The sequence below is a fragment of the Mirounga leonina genome, unplaced genomic scaffold (assembly GCF_011800145.1).
Source record: "Mirounga leonina isolate KUSES-001 unplaced genomic scaffold, KU_Mleo_1.0 Mir_173, whole genome shotgun sequence".
In the NCBI taxonomy this organism is placed as follows: domain Eukaryota; kingdom Metazoa; phylum Chordata; class Mammalia; order Carnivora; family Phocidae; genus Mirounga; species Mirounga leonina.
This window is the reverse complement of record NW_023270447.1, coordinates 52,845,863-52,863,398: the sequence shown is the minus strand read 5'-3', so window position 1 is coordinate 52,863,398 and position 17,536 is coordinate 52,845,863. Positions and strand designations below refer to the sequence as shown.

Below are 17,536 nucleotides of genomic sequence, written 5' to 3'. Positions count from 1 at the left end.
TAGGTATCTTATGGTTTTTGGTGCAATTGTATATGGGATCGATTCCTTGATTTCTCCTTCTGCTGCTTTATTTTTGGTGTGTAGAAATGTAACAGATTTCTGAATGTTGGTTTTATAGCAACTTTGCTGAATTCGTGTATCAGTTCTAAAAATTTTTTGGTGGAGTCTTTCAGGCTTTCTACATGGAATATCATGTCATCTGAAAATAATGAAAGTTTGACTTCTTCCTTGCCAATTTGGATGCCTTTTGTTTCTTTTTGTTGTCTGATTGCTGAGTCTAAGACTTCCAGTATTATGTTAAATAACAATGATGAGAGTGGATATTCCTGTCTTATTCTTGACCCTAAAGGAAAAGCTCTTAACTTTTCCCCATTGAAGATTATATTAGCTATGGAAAAAAGACCATCTCTTCAACAAATGGTGCTGTGAAAGCTGGACAGAAACATGCAGAAGAATGAAACTGTACCACTTTCTTACACCATACACAAATATAAATTCAAAATGGATTAAAGACCTAAATGTGAGACAGGAAACCACCAAAATCCTAGAGGAGAACACAGGCAGCAACCTCTTTGACATTGGCCGTAGCAGCTTCTTACTAGGTAAGTTTCCAGAGGCAAGGGAAACAAAAGCAAAAATGAACTATTAGGACTTCATCAAGATAAAAGGCTTCTGCACAGCAAAGGAAATAATCAACAAAACTAAAAGGCAACCTTTGGAATGGGAGAAGATGTTTGCAAATGACATATCTGATAGAGTTAGTGTCCAGAATCTATAAAGAACTTACCGAACTCAGGGCGCCTGGGTGGCTCAGTCGTTAAGCGTCTGCTTTCGGCTCAGGTCATGATCCCAGGGTCCTGGGATCAAGCCCCACATCGGGCTCCCTGCTTAGCAGGGGGCCTGCTTCTCCCTCTCACCCTCCCCCTGCTTGTGTTCCCTCTCTCACTGTGTCTCTCTCTGTCAAATAAATAAATAAAATCTTAAAAAAAAAAAAACTTAACCGAACTCAACACCCAAAAAACAAATAATCCAGTTAAGAAATGGGCAGAAGACAAGAACATACATTTTTCCAAAGAAGACATCCAGATGGCTAACAGACAAATGAAAAGATACTCAACATCACTCATCATAGAAATACAAATCAAAACTACAATGAGATACACCACCTCACACCAGTCAGAATGGCTAAAATTAGCAACACAGGAAACAACAGATGTTGGCAAGGATGTGGAGAAAGGGGAACCCTCTTGCACTGTTGGTGGGAATGCAAACTGGTGCAGGTACTCTGGAAGACAGTATGGAGATTCCTCAAAAGTTGAAAATAAAACTACCCTACAACCCAGCAATATCACTACTAAGTATTTACCCAAAGGATACAAAGTTACTGTTTCAAAGGGGCAGATGCACCCCGATGTTTATAGCAGCATTATCAACAATAGCCAAATTATGGAAAGAGCCCAGATGTCCATCAACTGATGAATGGATAAAGAAGATGTGGTATATATATACAATGGAATATTTGCACAGCCATCAAAAAAACAAAACAAAACAATGAAATCTTGCCATTTGCAATGACGTGAATGGAACTAGAGTGTATTATGCTAAGTGAAATAAGTCAGAGGAAGACAAATACCATATGATTTCACTCATATCTGGAATTTAAGAAATGAAACAGATGAATATAGGGGGGAAAAGAGGCAAACCATAAAACAGACTCTTAACTATAGAGAACAAACTGAGGGTTGCTGGAGGGGAGGTTGGCAGGGGAATGGGTTAAATGGGAGATGGGTATTAAGGGGGGCACTTTTTATGATGAGCACTAGGTGTTGTATGTAAGTGTAACTTCTCCTGAAACTAATATTACACTGTATGTTAACTCACTGGAATTTAAATAAAAACTTGGAAAAAATAAAACAAAGCAACATATTAGTAAGTGATTTCATTGATGATTTCAAACATAAATTAGTAAAATTAAGTAATGGAGTTTATATATTTCTAGAGGAAAACATTCCTTTGTTTGGATATGGGAAAAGAGGGCAGATGCACTTACATATGGAATATTCTTTTGACTTAGAATTTCAGTGTATATATCCTCAGAGAATACAGTGGATAGGAGAAGTTACTGTAATTAACTAAACTAATGTTACTTGAGTTCAGAGCAGCAACAAAAATACCAAAAAGATGAATGCAAAATATGTCATGTGCTTACTTAGGTTATAATACAGATCACCTATAAAGTATACAGGGAATTTTTGTATATGTTGATTTTTTTTCCCAAATGGTGACTGATTTTTCATTATTGTTTTTTGTCTTTGAGGTAAAAGAGTTGTGCTGTGCCAGACCAAAAAAAAATGTCCATTTTTTGCAGAATAAGAAAGCTAACCCTCTTCTTTGATTGCAGATGATGAAAGCCATGAACAAGTCCAATGAGCATGTCCTGGCAGGAGGTGCCTGCTTCAATGAGAAGGCAGACTCTCATCTTGTATGTGTACAGAATGATGACGGAAACTATCAGACCCAGGCTATCAGCATTCACAACCAGCCCAGAAAGGGTGAGTATTTGAGCTGACTGACATGGTAAGAATTGTACTGGACTTGGAAAGTTTGATATCTCAGACCCATAACTCTCACAGTCTAGCTAGGTGGCCACAAACAATTTGATGAAATTAACCTTTCCAAGCTTATTCTCCCAAGATTACATTGACTCCCCAAGTAGCCAGACTCAGAGTTGCAAATGGGATCTCTACTAATAAAGGGAACATTTTGAAAATACTGCCTCAGGATATTGGCAGGGCCAGAATTGATATTTGAAGGTAGGAGACTAGGCCCCTTAGAATATGCTTAGGTAGATATGAAGCTTGTTGAATGACCATATCTGAAGACTGTTAATTAATAGGTTGACTGGATTCTGAAAGAAGGCTTCTTGGTTCAGTGGTACTCATAGTGTGGCCTCATCTCTTAGGAGATTGTTAGAAATGAAGAATCTATACCCCAAATCTGCTAAATTAGAATTTGTTTTTTTAACAAGGTGGTGTGTTCAAATGCATATTGAAATTTAAGAATCATTGCTTATGGTGGCATTTCTTAAGGTGTCTTATCAGATTCTATGATTTTAAAAAATACGTAAGTGAAAGTCTTACATAATACATTAAACTGAGAAATCCTGGGTTAAACAAATTTAAACAGATTTCTTTACTACAGGACTTTTCAGAGCCTTTAACAGGCTGATGTATATTATAATTTTCCAAAAGGAAGGTAGTGCCTGGCCCTTCCCAAATTTGACTAGGAATCTTGTTTTTCCTCAGAATATCTCCCATAACTAGCTTTCTCTGGTATGCTTTACTTCTCTGGCTGACAGTGATATAGGTCACTGTCTCCAGTATGTTTTTCCAATCGGTTGTTTAGTAAAGGCATAAAAGGTCTTTGTCACGTGTATATTCAATATGATACCCAAAATAAGGTAGGTGATAAGTCCACAATGCTCTCTATTAGTCAGATGATACCTAGAATATTTGAATTAAGTTCTGGATATCATTAATGTAATTGATGATATCCATTGATAAAACTGGAGGTTCTTTAGAGGATGATTCAAGGCCTGTGAAAAATTTGGAAACTATGTCAAAAGAAGATTTTTTGAATAAACTATATATGTTTAATCTGGAAAAGTCTAAATTGGAAGAGGGTGAAAAATAGCTATCTCTATTTTTAAGGTTTTCTAGTATGTGGAAATAAGATTCCATTTATTCTCTATAGCTACAAAAGGCCAGAACCAGCACCATTGGGTGAAAGTTACAGGAATCTAGATCTGGACTCAATTTGGGTAAAGCCGAGAGTTATCCAGAAGTAGAATGGGCTGCCTTGTGCCATTGTGGACTCCTTATCCCTAGGAGTCTTTGATAAAGCTGGATGTCCACCTGTTAGAGATATTACAGGGCCAGTGGGCAGGAAGTTGGATTACTTAGTCCAATTTAAGATGTGGAGGAACATAGGGGCTCCTGGCTGGCTCAGTCGGTGGAGCATGCGACTGTTGATCTCTGTGTTGTAAGTTCGAGGCCCATGTTGGGTGTGGAGATTACTTTAAAAAAATAAAATCATAAGGAAAAAAAAAAGATGTGGAGGGGCATAGTGAAATACTCTTAAAGCTAAATATGATTACATGTCCTTTCTTTTATGAAGAGATAATGGTAACAGGTGTTTGTCTTTTAAAAAGGTTTTTTTTTTTTTTTTAAGAACTGCACTAGGTCAGTAAAATGGTTGCCAACCATATCTCCATCTTCAAAATGTATTTTATCTAAAAAAAAAAAGTATTGGGGTGCCTGGGTGGCTCGGTCGTTAAGTGTCTGCGTTCGGCTCAGGTCATGATCCCAGAGTCCTGGGATCAAGCCCTGCATCGGGCTCCCTGCTTAGCGAGAAGCCTGCTTCTCCCTCTCCCGCACCCCCTGCTTGTGTTCCCTCTCTCGCTGTGTCTCTCTCTGTCAAATAAATAAATAAAATCTTAAAAAAAATAAAAGTTAAAAAAAAAGGTATTAGATCGGGGTCAGCAAACTTTTTCTGTGAATGCCTGGGTGATAAATATTTTAGGCGTTGCAAGCCTGTGGTCCTTTTTTTTTTTTTTTTTAAAGATTTTATTTATTTATTTGAGACAGAGAGAATGAGAGAGAGAGAGCACATGAGAGGGGAGAGGGTCAGAGGGAGAAGCAGGCTCCCTGCCGAGCAGGGAGCCCGATGCAGGACTCAATCCAGGGACTCCAGGATCATGACCTGAGCTGAAGGCAGTCGCTTAACCAACTGAGCCACCCAGGCGCCCGCAAGCCTGTGGTCTTTGTTACCAGTTACTCAACTCTGGCATACTTCAAAAACTGCCACAGACAGTATGCAAATGAGTGGACATGACTCTGTTCCAATAAAATTTTATTTACAAAAACAGGCTGCAGGCCAAACAGGTTGTAGTTTGCCAAGCCCTAGACTTGACCACTAAGATTTCTTTGCTTGTAAGATTCTTTAATTTTTGATTGGAGGGAGAGGAAAACAAAATGAGGGAGTGTATCTTAAAACTTCATTCCCAAAGGTATCATAAGCATCAGAATTATTGGTTACTTGTATATTGTGGTGTATAGAGTTGATATTTTTTGTTTTCTGTATGATGATGGTTGGAGTTACCAGCTATCAAATATTTCATTATTGTTCTTAGTCTTTGTATCTCCAGATCTACACTGAACTATTTATATTCTGTTTTAGTGACTGGTGCCAGTTTCTTTGTGTTCAGCGGCGCTCTGAAATCTTCTTCCGGATATCTTGCCAAATCCAGTATTGTGGAAGGTAAAGAGTAAGTTATTTACTGCATGTGTATTAGTTCAATCCTAATTATACAACTAAAAAGCAAGGGATGTTGGAGTGCCTGGCTGGCTCAGTCGGTAGAACATGCGACTCTTGATCTCAGGGTCCTAAGTTCAAGCCCCGTGTTGGGCTTAGAGCTTACATAAATGATGATAATAATAATTTAAAAAAATAAAAAGCAAGGATGTTAAGTCAAACCATGATACTTCTACAGTAGATTCCTGACTCCTATTATGTATTCAATAGCATCTTACTCTTAAGCTAATTAATTCTCCAAAGAAGGGAGTAAGTGGTAGAGATATCATGGGACAGTGACATAAAAATTAAGAGATGGCCTTTCAGAGCTCTGGGATAGGGTACCCAAGGGGACATAGTCTGAGTTCAAATATATCATTGGGCTCAAATCTGTAAATATGTAGATGAAGTTCAGTCTGCCTTAACTCACAAGAGTGCTGCAGTCATCATTTGGGGTACAGAATGGGATGCACTTGCAGCTGGTTTGCTGTAATTAGATTAGACATGACACATATCTTGACAAAAGCTAATTAAATGAGAGTTAATGAAAGACTAATGAGCATACTGTTTATTTTCTTTGTCATTTGACTCTTACTATATTTTGATCTGGTTACTTTGATCTGGTTAGTCTTGTTGCATGACAAATTTACCCAGAACTTAATGGGTTAAAGCAACTATTTTAAAATGTTCCTCTGGGTCAGGAATCTTGACAAGGTAGTACAGGGATGTCCAGGGCCTCAATTGGGATGACTTGATAGCTGGGGGCTCGAATTATCTGAAGGTTCGTTCACTCACATGTCTGGGGCCTGGCCTGGGTTGATTTAAAGACTAGGAGTGGAGACTGAAGTACTCACACTTTGACTCCTTAGCATGCCTTGGTGGCCTTGCGGTAGCTGGACTTCTTACTGCATGTGTTCTAGCAAAAGGCAGAAGCCAGGTTGCTTCTTATGACCCAGTCTCGAAAGTCACACGATGTCACTTCCACCAGACTGTAGTGTTGGAAGTAGTCATAAGCCTTCCCAGGTTCAAGAGAGGAGGATTTAGACTCCACTTCTTAATGGGGAAATGGGAAGGTAGCATTGTGAGAAAACATGTGAGAAGGGAGATACCATGGTGACCTTTGGAAGGTACCGTCAGCCGCACACGCTGACAGGTTTTCATTTCCACAGTAGCTTTCCTCCAGCGCCCTGTCTGAAAGCTGGAGTCCAGTGTGTTAACTGAAATACAGAGACAGTGTTACCTGTGTTAATAGATACTGGCTTTGACCTCCTTTATTGGTAAGCTTGATAAAACAACTAGTTTTAGAACTAGTTGTTCTAGAAGAGCAAAGTACATTAATATTTTACAACTAAATTTCACAACTTTACAAAGCAGAAGCATGCTGTTAAGAAATTGTTAAGAAATCTAGGAGTTAAACAGTCATTGGTCTTAAGTGACTAATGCCTATGTGATCAAGTCTTGACTACATTTGAAATTGTATCTTGACAAAGATGATTAAAAAAATACCCTTTAAATGTTGTGGAAATGATAATTTGAATTGACACAGATCATTATAATGCAAAGTATTGTGTTTAAAAGTTATGTCTGTGTCTTTGGATTGGGAATTCCTTAGGTCTTATATTTCACTGTGTCAGTTGAACAGTTGGCAGCCTATTTATGAAATTTTTATTGAAGCTTTTATGAAATTATCTTAGTTGATGAAATTTTGTGTCAATGAAGCCGGGTAATTGCTCAACACGTGACAAATTTCACCCTGAATTTCAGTGTTTGCCTTTGATTTGGGTAGGTAGCAGGCCAAAAATAGTTGCCATGTGTTGGCTACAAGGTGGCTCATGTGAAACACATGTGGTAGGTTTGACTTACTGCTGCCAGTGAATGGATTTATTCCTTCTCCTACTACTGTTGTTTACTCAGTGACTTATTTAACAAACATTTCCTGGGCATTCATTGTATGCCGGGCAGTCACAGTAAGGTGAGAGAGACAGGGGTGCAAACACATAAATATGATTAGAGCATGATAAATGCAAGAGTGAAAACAGTTCTATCAGTCCAGAAGGGGGATGTGACCAAGTGTACATTTTCCCTTTGAGCGGTCTTAGGAGAAACTCAGTTGTGTCTGAAGTGAAATCAACAGGTGAGTTTTTAAGCAGAAGCCATCTGGTGTTTGTCCTCATAGCACTCTCAGAAGTAAGAGATTCAGCTCAAAGAACAGAACCTCTTTATACCTGTCAGCTTTAGAGAGCAGCGCAGAGTTTTACATTTAATCCTAAAGGGATTTGTTAGGTACCGTGATTCATCTGCCCCTCTCCCTGGCTTTGCGTTGTTTCCATCTGTATTATCTTGGTGCTGATTCTCAGATGGCGTTATGGTCCAGATCACAGCAGAGAACATGGATGCCTTGAGGCAGGCACTGCGAGACATGAAGGACTTCACCATCACCTGCGGCAAGGCGGATGCTGAGGATCCCCAGGAGCACATCTACATCCAGTGGGTGGATGATGACAAGAAAGTCAACAAGGGGTAAATGCAGAGGACTTTCCCTCTTGTGGCATTTAGTTATGGACTTGGCTCTGGGTTTTGTCTACACTGGTGTTTATAACTTTACTGAAAGCCCAAAGAGAAAGGACTGCTTTGGATACATGTAACATAAGATTTTAAATTTCTAGTTTCTTGGCTTAATTTCTGAAGGAGTTTCTCTGCATATTTTTGAAGAAGGGTGGAGGGAAGGAGTTGATGAAACAAAACAATCCTCTAAAGTTATCAACATAATAGTAATAACCTAAGCCTTTTGTGGTTTTATAAAAAGAAAGCCCTTTTGCTAACATTATTTCATTTGAGATAATAACTAGTGTTGTTTTTGCCATATTACCGAGTAAATAAGCACCTAAAGGCTCAGTGACTCCACAGAGCCAGGAAGTGGCAGGGCTAGGACTTAAAACCACCTCCTTGGGCTTCAAGTCCTATACTCTTTCCCAGTATATGGCAACTCTACTCTGAGGGCTCAAGCCAAAACTTTGGAGTCATTTTTGACACTTCTTTTTCTCTCATACCCTACACCTACCCCAATGGTAAATCCTGGTACTGTTCTATTTTATAGCATATATTTTATATATCTTGTTATATTTTACTTCAACATGTATCCAGAATCCTACTACCTCTCCGGCCACCATCCTGGTTCAGGCCACCATCATTTGGTCTGGATTATTACAGTAGCCTTTCAGTTGGCTTGCTTGTTTCTAGTCTTCAACTCCTCCTGTCCCCCAACCTAATCTGTTTCTAATCCAGCAGCCAGAGCAGTGTCCCTTCTTGGCTCAGAACCCACCACTGGCTTCCAGTATCATTCAGGGTAAAAGCCAAAGTATTTTTCAACTTGTATGACCTCACACAATCCGCCCATCCTCTTACCTCACAGAAGCAACACCTGCCTTCTTGCCTGAACACATTGACTCTACTTCTGCCCTCAGACGTTTGTTCTTGCTGTTCTTTCATCTTTTTTTTTTTTTTTTTTTAGATTTTATTTATTTGACAGAGAGAGAGACAGCAAGAGAGGGAACACAAGCAGGGGGAGTGGGAGAGGGAGAAGCAGGCTTCCCACTGAGCAGGGAGCCTGATGTGGGGCTCTGTCCCAGGACCCTGGGATCATGACCTGAGCTGAAGGCAGATGCTTAACAACTGAGCCACCCAGGCGCCCCAAAAAATCTCTTAAAACTTTTGTTATTGAACAAAAAGAAGCAATTTCTAAAACAATGAGTACATTTCCCTATTTTACAAATAGCCCTTTATCTTCTCATACTTCACTGGAAATTTTAATTTCAAAATCAATTTGTGTTGAATTCTCTAATATAATTGGAAATGAACGTGGCTATTAGGACCAAAAAATTGATAATCTGGAAAATCTGATGCCATAAGATAGCAGTAACTAATAACAAGCAGGTTGCCCCTTCCTACAGCAAGTGACAGTGACAGCATCTTAGAAAACAGGACAAGAACTAGTTAGGGAAGGCTCTCGAATTCAGGAGTTTAGTGTGTAGTGTATAAATTGAATGCTTTCCAGCTTGTCCCTCAGTGTCTGGATTTCCTCTCTCAAAATACTCTAATCAACTAAGAGTGCCCTTTAAAAAAAAAAAAAGATTTTATTTATTCATCTTAGAGAGCATGTGAGTAGAGAGGGGGAAGAGGGAGAAAGAATCTGAAGCAGACTCTGCACTGAGCATGGAGCCCAACGTGGGGCTCAGTCTCACGACTACAAGATCATAACCTGAGACGAAATCAAGAGTCTGACGCTGAACCCACGGTACCACCGAGGCGCCCCAAGAGTGCCATTTTTTGATACTGTTGTTTCATGAGTTGGAAATTAATTTCAGTGTTGTTTAAATAACTTTAATTCAGGTGAGTGAAATGAATCCCTGATATTGAAGTTTAAGTTCAATTTTATCTTTTTACATAGAGATTAAAAAACATAAATAGGTTTGAAAATTGTTAGGAAGAGTTTAGAATCTTTGTGACAATTATTTTGAATGCTCATCAGAATAAGTGTGACTCTCTACCTATTTATGCTTCCTATATTTTGGAGAGGAAATTACTATAAAAAGTGGCCTTTCCATTCAGGAATCTAGGAGTGATAATTTAGCACTAAAGGGAATTTGTTGTAATAATAATAAATACTTGCTCATGAGCTCACACCAGCACTGTTATAATTAACATACTTGGTCAAATAATTCTTTTAATCAATAAATATTAAACTCCTGCATTCCAAGCAGTGTGTCAGACCTGGGAATACAGCATACAGAGGTGAGTGTATCATATTCCCTCCCCTTAAGAAGTTCATTTGTTAGGCAGATATGCAAACGTGTGAGTGTTATCATGGTCAGGAGCAGAGTGTGTGTCAGCAGAGGGGAGAGCAAGCTTGGATGGGTGGCCATGCATTCACTGAATTTGGGAAGGAATGCTGGAAGAAGAGAGCAGGTTTGAATAGGTAGTTTTTTTTACATTGAAAGAACCAACTCCTGGAATCATGGCTCCTTTTTATATGTGTTCTTTGAATTATTTCAGCGCAAAGGCCCCTCCCATGAGAGCTCTATTCATGTACATTTTTGTGCAGTGTCTTCTTACCGTGATATGTTGTACAAACAGATGTGTTCAACAAAGCGTCCAGTGTAATTAGTAGCAAGACTTGATAAGAGAAGTGGTTCTTCTAACTTGAAGACCTGCTTCCATCTCTTTCCTTTGCCTCTATTGTAGTGTTATAAGTCCTATAGATGGGAAGTCCATGGAGTCTATAACAAGTGTGAAGATATTCCATGGATCGGAGTATAAAGCAAATGGAAAAGTCATCAGATGGACAGAGGTAAGGAAATGAAACTTGGCATCCTTGATTCCCTTTGAGCACAACTTTTTGCAAGGTTCAGAGACACACTGTGGGCTGATTCTGGAGAATAAGAAGAGAAAATGTCTCTGTTTACCTTCGATACTCCAATTCCCTCTGGCCTATCTTAGCTCTCCAGGAAGAAATGCCACCGAGCATAACCTGTAGCAATCTGATTTCTCTTACTTTTTATGAATGAGCTTTTAGAGATTTGTTTGGATTAGAATTCAAGAAGGATGCTTCTCTGAGTAGTATATACCGTCTTTGCTGTATTCTTCAGAATGCTGGGCTAGTTAATGCTGTACTCACAGTTAAAAGTATCTTGGATAACACAGTCTTTAAAAAATAGGTTTATTTCACCAGTAAGAAAACTAAAGCTCAGAGACTCAGTACCTTGTCCGAGATTACAAGGCAAACAAGTAAGGGCAAAGTTCTGCTTCAAACCCAGATCCAGCCAACTCCCAAGCTCTTTTCCACTGTACGTTCCTTTACCTGAAAGCTGTATGAGAGGCTAACCGGGAGTGAGAGGATCAGGGCAGGGACCCTGTATGCGTGTACATCTCAGACAAATCAGGAAGTTTATTCTCTGAGAATAAACAGGTAAGTTGTAGGTCTCTTAATTTGTTTTGAACCTGAGTTATACTCCTCCATAAAATAAAACATTAAATTATAAGACTTCTAGAATTCCTTGCAGCTTTAAAAGTCTTAATTTAAAAAAAAAAATCTGTGACTTCTAGCTTTTCCATTTTACACACAAGGTAATTCAGGCCAAGAGAGGTTCGATGCTACCTAAGTTCACACAGCTGGTTCATGAGAGCAAGAAACTAGAACTTGGTTCTCTATTTCTTGAGCTTTTGTTCCAAATAACTTACCCTTCGTACCACCAGGCTCAGTGTTTTCATATTGCAGCTCAGTGGTCTTAGCAGCTTGCTTTGTAATGATTGTCCCTTTGACACATTTCAAGTAGTGCAGTCTGGACCCTGTGAAACTCGTTATCACTTACAAGTAGTTTGACCTCTTCTTCCTCCCTTTTGCTCCCCAGTGATCCAGTGAGGTAACAGTGTGACCCATCTCATTTGCATAATGAGGAAACAGGCGCAGAGGCCTGGCATAGCAGGGGCCAGAGGTCTTCTGATGCCCACCGCAGAGTTCTACTCATCATTTCATGATGCTTTTCTCACTAGTGCACTAGTGCTTCTGGGCTGCCCCCTTTGTAGTACTCTTAGCGTAAGCCACCAAGCAGTAAGCGAAGGGGTGGTATATATAAGCATTGTGTATTTGCGTATCTGTATCTTCTATATTATGCTTTTATAGCATTTATAATAACCAGGGAGGGCAGGGGCTTCCTGTTTTAAAGGTGTAATTTGGCATTAAGAAGTCAAAGGACTTGCTCATGACCCTCCTTTATGTGACTAGGACTCATGTCTCTCAGTCCCAATTTTGCTATGCTTCTCATTCTGTCTAGTGCACACAGTTCTCGCCTCAGCAGTGGCATGGCCTTGTGACAAGAAAACTCTGTGATGAGAGGCAGAAGACTTAGATTCTTGGATTGGCCTTGCCTCTGAGGACTTCTGTGCACTTGAGCAAGTCACTTCTCTTCTCTGAGTGATCTGTAACATGAAGGGATTGAGTCACATAATCTTGTAAGAGCTGTTCTCTTAGATTCCAAGATGATTTTCACAGAAGATTGTCCACATAAAAGGATTACCTTTTAGAAATACACAATGCTAAATGTAAGCCTTTCCTGGTTCTCAGTAGAGCATACCATTATGACCATGGCTGAGACCAGGCAGGTAGGCAGGTCAGGTCTTCTGCACATCTTAGGGGATTAGGGTGCTCATACACAGTGGGCTCATGCAGTGGTTTTTTCCCCACATCTCCTGGGCACAAGGCTAAAAGTCTCTTCTGTTTGGGGAATAGGTGTTTTTCCTAGAAAATGATGACCAGCATAGTTGCCTGAGTGATCCTGCAGATCATAGCCGATTGACTGAGCATGTTGCCAAGGCTTTTTGCCTTGCTCTCTGTCCCCACCTTAAGCTTCTGAAGGAAGATGGAATGACTAAACTAGGACTACGTGTGACACTTGACTCAGACCAGGTAAGGAGAGTCCTAGGTAGCCTTGGAAGCCGGGCTTGAGCAATGTCTGTATTTTCTGACATGTGAATTTTCCTGCATCGACCCAGAGAACCTAGGTTCTCTGGGTCTTCTGGCCTTCCCTCTATCAGTAATGTCCCCAGATATGCTGCCTGGTGAGACTCTCTGAACCATTTGAACCTTGGCTTCCTCACCAGAATGTCTTCCAAGGACTCAGTTGTAAGTGTGGGGTAAGAAGGTTGGAGAATTGCCTTAAGTGTGGGGTAAGGAGGGGAAGTGTGTGAGGACCTGCCACCCCTGTGTGGATGGCATCAGTGCTCCTCTTTGAGACTCCCCAGTTCCACCCTTCAGGAATTGTTCTGCTGCCATGAGCCAGCAGGTCCCACGCTGCCCCGCAGCCTATTTTCTTAACCTAGCTGCAGCAGGTTTCAGACCTCTGCACCTCTCAGTCCTTAAGGTTTTTCTGTCAGCATTTCCGTGCTAGTCAGTGGATGAGGACTGGATCTATTTTTCTGTTTTCCTGTCAGCTTGGGTCTCCTGTGGCCAGGCTTCCCTTCCTGGCTTAGTTAATATTTTTGTATGCTGTTTGTAATAACAATCCACCCCCTCCCCCAATTCCTTGTCCCAGTATCTGTCTCCTGTGGCCCTGTATTCTAATCTCTGTTTTTTTTGGATTTTGGATCCCTGTGACATGTCCCACTGCTCATGCTTTAATGCAGAGTTGTGTCACTATCGGGGAAAATGTGAAAGGTTATGATCGGGCTCCACTTCCTGCCTAGTCATCAATCAATGTACTTATTTTCTACTTAAGGTCTTGACCAATTCGGAACTAATAAGCGTATCAGGGTAATACAAATGAGGTCTCCTGGTCCTTTCTCGAATGATACTGATAACCTGGTTGGAGAATTGCCTTATGTAAAACAATTAAAGAACAAGCATTTTTCTGCTAAATGTGTGAACCTCTTGAGGGCAGAGGCCCTGTTACATTCATCTGAATCCATGTATGTGTGGGTGCTCAGAAAAAGGCTTGTGGGTGGATGGATGGATGGGAAAACAGATGTTCAATTCCTGCTGTTAGGGAGTTGAACCTTGTATATTTCTCATTTTAATTTCCACAACCAAAGGTTTAGGTATTATTTCTGACATTCTGTACCTCTCTGTGCTGCCTCCCGCCGCCTGCCCTTTCCTGGGAAACTAAGGCCTTAACAGGTTAAGTGTCTTACCTAAGGTCTCATAGCTACCCACTGGCGAAGTTAGGCTGAATACATGACAGGATGATAATGACAATTCCGGGAAGAGGAGAACCTTGTGTTCACTGCTAGATGTGTCTAACCCGTGGCTAAGGACATCACCTTTCTAGCTCAGCCTCCTTGGCCCTCAGCCTTCTCCGTCCAGTAACCTGTCATCCCTCTCTCTCTGTGCCGTAGGTTGGCTATCAAGCAGGGAGCAATGGCCAGCCCCTTCCCTCACAGTACATGAACGATCTGGACAGCGCTTTGGTGCCGGTGATTCATGGAGGGGCCTGCCAGCTCAGTGAGGGCCCCATCGTCATGGAACTCATCTTTTATATTCTGGAAAACATCGCATAGACAGAGAGGACTTCATTGTTTTTCTGTTCAGACCTGTTGCAACAGCAGTCATACCCAAATCATTTGCACTTTAGAACTGGAAGATTAAGCTTTTGTTAACACTATTAAATGGGGGGGGTGGGGTGGGAGTGGGGGCAGGGGTGGGAAAGGGTGGTCGGGGGACAGATGTTCCATAATTCTGAGTCTTCTATGCATTGTCCACCAGGAAGATCTGGGCAGCTTCTGTTACTGCACAAGTTATGCTAGCCTTGCCGCTAATCCCCTTCCGTTACTGTTTAGACAAAATTCCTGCTCCTCTCTTTTAAGATTTACTTATGGTCTTGTGCTCAGAAATGCTCAAATGGGTACAACCATCACCAAGGATGGGGTTGGGAGGGCAGAGGGAAAATAAAAAAAGCATTGGTCTTGCACTCTTTGTACAGATTTGATGTAAAAAAGAATTCCACGTTGATTTTGTCCCACTTACATCACAGTGACTTCAAGTAGAATTCACACTTAGATTTTTTTTATCAGCTTATTCACTGAAGTGAATCAGAGACCCAGTGGATTATCTCTTCTCTCCAAGGAAGGGCAACTCAGTGTAAGTGAGGTCACTTGGATAGCAGAGCTGAATTCAGGATTGCTCAGGATCTGCCTGAGTGAATGGCAGGTATTGAATTGGGTCTTTCTGTGAAAACTGACAGAATACACTCAAGGCATTTTTAGTTCTACACTAGAGGTATTTAAAAAGACTTTTTATTGAGAAATAATTTAAACTTCCAGGAAAATTGCAAATACAAAAAAAACCTATGTACGCTTTACCTAGATTCACCTATTGCTCACATATTAATATTTTGCCTCATTTGCTTTAGCTTTCTCTCTCCATAAAAAAATTAAGGCATTTGAGAGTAAGTTGCATATATCATAGTTCTATACTCATAAATGTTTAATTCCTAAAAATGTTCTCCTGCATAACTGCAATTTCAGCCAATTTAATATTAACAGGATTCTTGAACCTAGCATCTGTCGAGTCATGTCCTTCAGAGCATTTTCCCTCCAGTAAAGCTTCCAGCCTAGGATCAGACTCAACGGGTAGCTGTCCTGACTCACCTTTATGTCATCAATATTTTTGGTGAGTATAGGTTTTCCCACCCTATTTTTTAATAGAAAATGCCTCATTTTGTGCTTTCTCATAATTAGAATCAGTTTACGCATTCTTGGCATTCTTTAGCAGTTATACTTGGTCATCTGTAAGCAAAAGCCCTTCCTTCTTTCCTATTTATTCATTTAATTTTCATTGTGGACTCATGGATCACTTTTTGAGTAGCTCTGATTCACTATTTTGGTGCTCAAATGGTCTCAGCTTTGGCCAGAGAGAGCCCCTTCAAGCTAGCTTCTGCATCCTTGTGATGTGTTCCTACCATTTTCTTTTTGAACACTTCCTTTTCCGGCCTAAGAACATGTTCCCAGCTCATCTTGTCTACCCTGCCTTAGCTTTCGAATCAGCCATGGTTTCTTTTAGTGGGAGCGGTATTAGAAACCAAGATTTGGTTTACCTTTGATAGATGTAATACATGTGATCATTTTCTCTTGTTAAAAATTTCCTTTAGTCACGGACCAAATGGATTTCACAACTCAGCTGGAAAAATACTGGTCTAGGTAGGGCACCTCCCTTGTCACTGCCATCTTCTCGAAGCCCTGGCCAAGCGGGAGTCAGTCCATCTGCACTAAAAGCATAGCTCCAAGAATCCCCTAGAAGTTAATGCAGGCCTCTGGGACAGTGAGAGTCTGCTCTCCAACGGCTAGAGTTGGGCTTAGCACTTGACAATCACAGGCTGTGGAACTACAACAGACAGCAGTTTTCCAAATGGACACCCAGAGACCTGGCCTTGTGCATGTGTTTAGCTAAGTTCATCCCTCTTCCGGGGTGGTGGGGATCCACATTCTACAGTCTTTGTTGATGGTAGCTGCAGGGATCTGTGACTGTGACCTTTCCCATAGACTCAGAGGTACTCAAAACTTCTAAGGGAAAGAAAAGCAGATGCACACAGCACACCAACTTGTAAGGACTGAGCCCCGGAACCACCACCTGCCAAACCTGACAGAAATAGGAAACACTCAATAGGGGCATGTGTTTGGGGTGTAACATCCAGTATGGTCTACCTGGATCTTAGAAGTTTAGAGTTTATTTTCCTATATGAGTTTATCTTCATGCTCAGTACATTTTGCAATTGTATCTCTTTCTTCTGGATCAGTGCAAGCTTTTGAATTCTACCAAGGACAAGCTCTGGCCCTGCATAGTCAAGTCCATTCTCAACTGTCCTTTGTTTTAGTAAAATCATCTTGTGGAGTTGAGCATAATAACCAAAGCTGGTTTACTTTTTTCCCTTGTTCTATGTTTCTATATATTGTATACTGTAAGAACGATATAAAGTGGAGGGCTGAAACCGTGCATTTCTAAATAAGTGAAGTATTTCTAGAACATAAAGATTGAGATACAGAAATAATTGCCATTCTCGTAACTTACTAAATTTTTTTAAAAATATGGATTGAATTCTTATAAAATGTTAGGCAATGTAGATTCTCCATGTTTTTTTAGCAACACTTTCTGAGCACCTACTGGTCTCCAGGGCTACAGAAATATGGGACTTTGCCCTGTAAGTACCCATCTGGTGTCTCCCCTCATCTACTGTGGTTCCTCAATGCTGGTGGGCCCAAACTTTCCAAATGAACTGACTTTTATCATAAAACTATTCCCTGGGGAATAATTTATGCATCTGATGTGTTTTAGTCATCAGGCAATCTGCTGAACATTGTTTCTATGTTTGTGGTAGTGATTTCTATTTTAATTATGTAATGAGATTTTTAGGGAGTATGTGGCCAGAAGGGCTGAAGAGTAGAGCAGGAATGATAATGCCCATTTTAGAGCCTGGGAAGCTGAGGCCCTCTTAGGGAGGAAGCTGGACCAGGTGGAAGCTCTCTGGCTCTACCAGTTTCAGCCCCACAGTTTCATCAAGAGCATTCTTAAGGGACAAGATCTTTTAGGAGCTACCTACAAATATTTAGGAAACATTCTCAGAATTTGGAAGTAACAATGCGGGTTTCACAATGGTACTATAAGAAAGGAAAATGATTGTTAAAGTCACAAAATATTTTG

The 17,536-nt window shown here is 40.5% G+C and overlaps 1 protein-coding gene across 2 annotated transcripts in view; it reads left to right on the top strand.

The window, feature by feature from the left end:
* The window catches only part of ZFYVE9 (zinc finger FYVE-type containing 9), a 192,798-nt gene extending 175,685 nt beyond the window's left edge, over positions 1 to 17,113 (top strand). For both annotated transcript variants that reach the window (XM_035018558.1, XM_035018557.1), the window contains 6 exons: positions 2,402 to 2,552; positions 5,239 to 5,319; positions 7,710 to 7,872; positions 10,594 to 10,699; positions 12,638 to 12,814; positions 14,239 to 17,113. In XM_035018558.1, coding sequence (XP_034874449.1) covers positions 2,402 to 2,552; positions 5,239 to 5,319; positions 7,710 to 7,872; positions 10,594 to 10,699; positions 12,638 to 12,814; positions 14,239 to 14,400 — 840 coding nt within the window. In that variant the 3' untranslated portion in view covers positions 14,401 to 17,113. The remainder of the gene's footprint in view (positions 1 to 2,401; positions 2,553 to 5,238; positions 5,320 to 7,709; positions 7,873 to 10,593; positions 10,700 to 12,637; positions 12,815 to 14,238) is intronic.
* Positions 17,114 to 17,536: the final 423 nt, after the last annotated feature.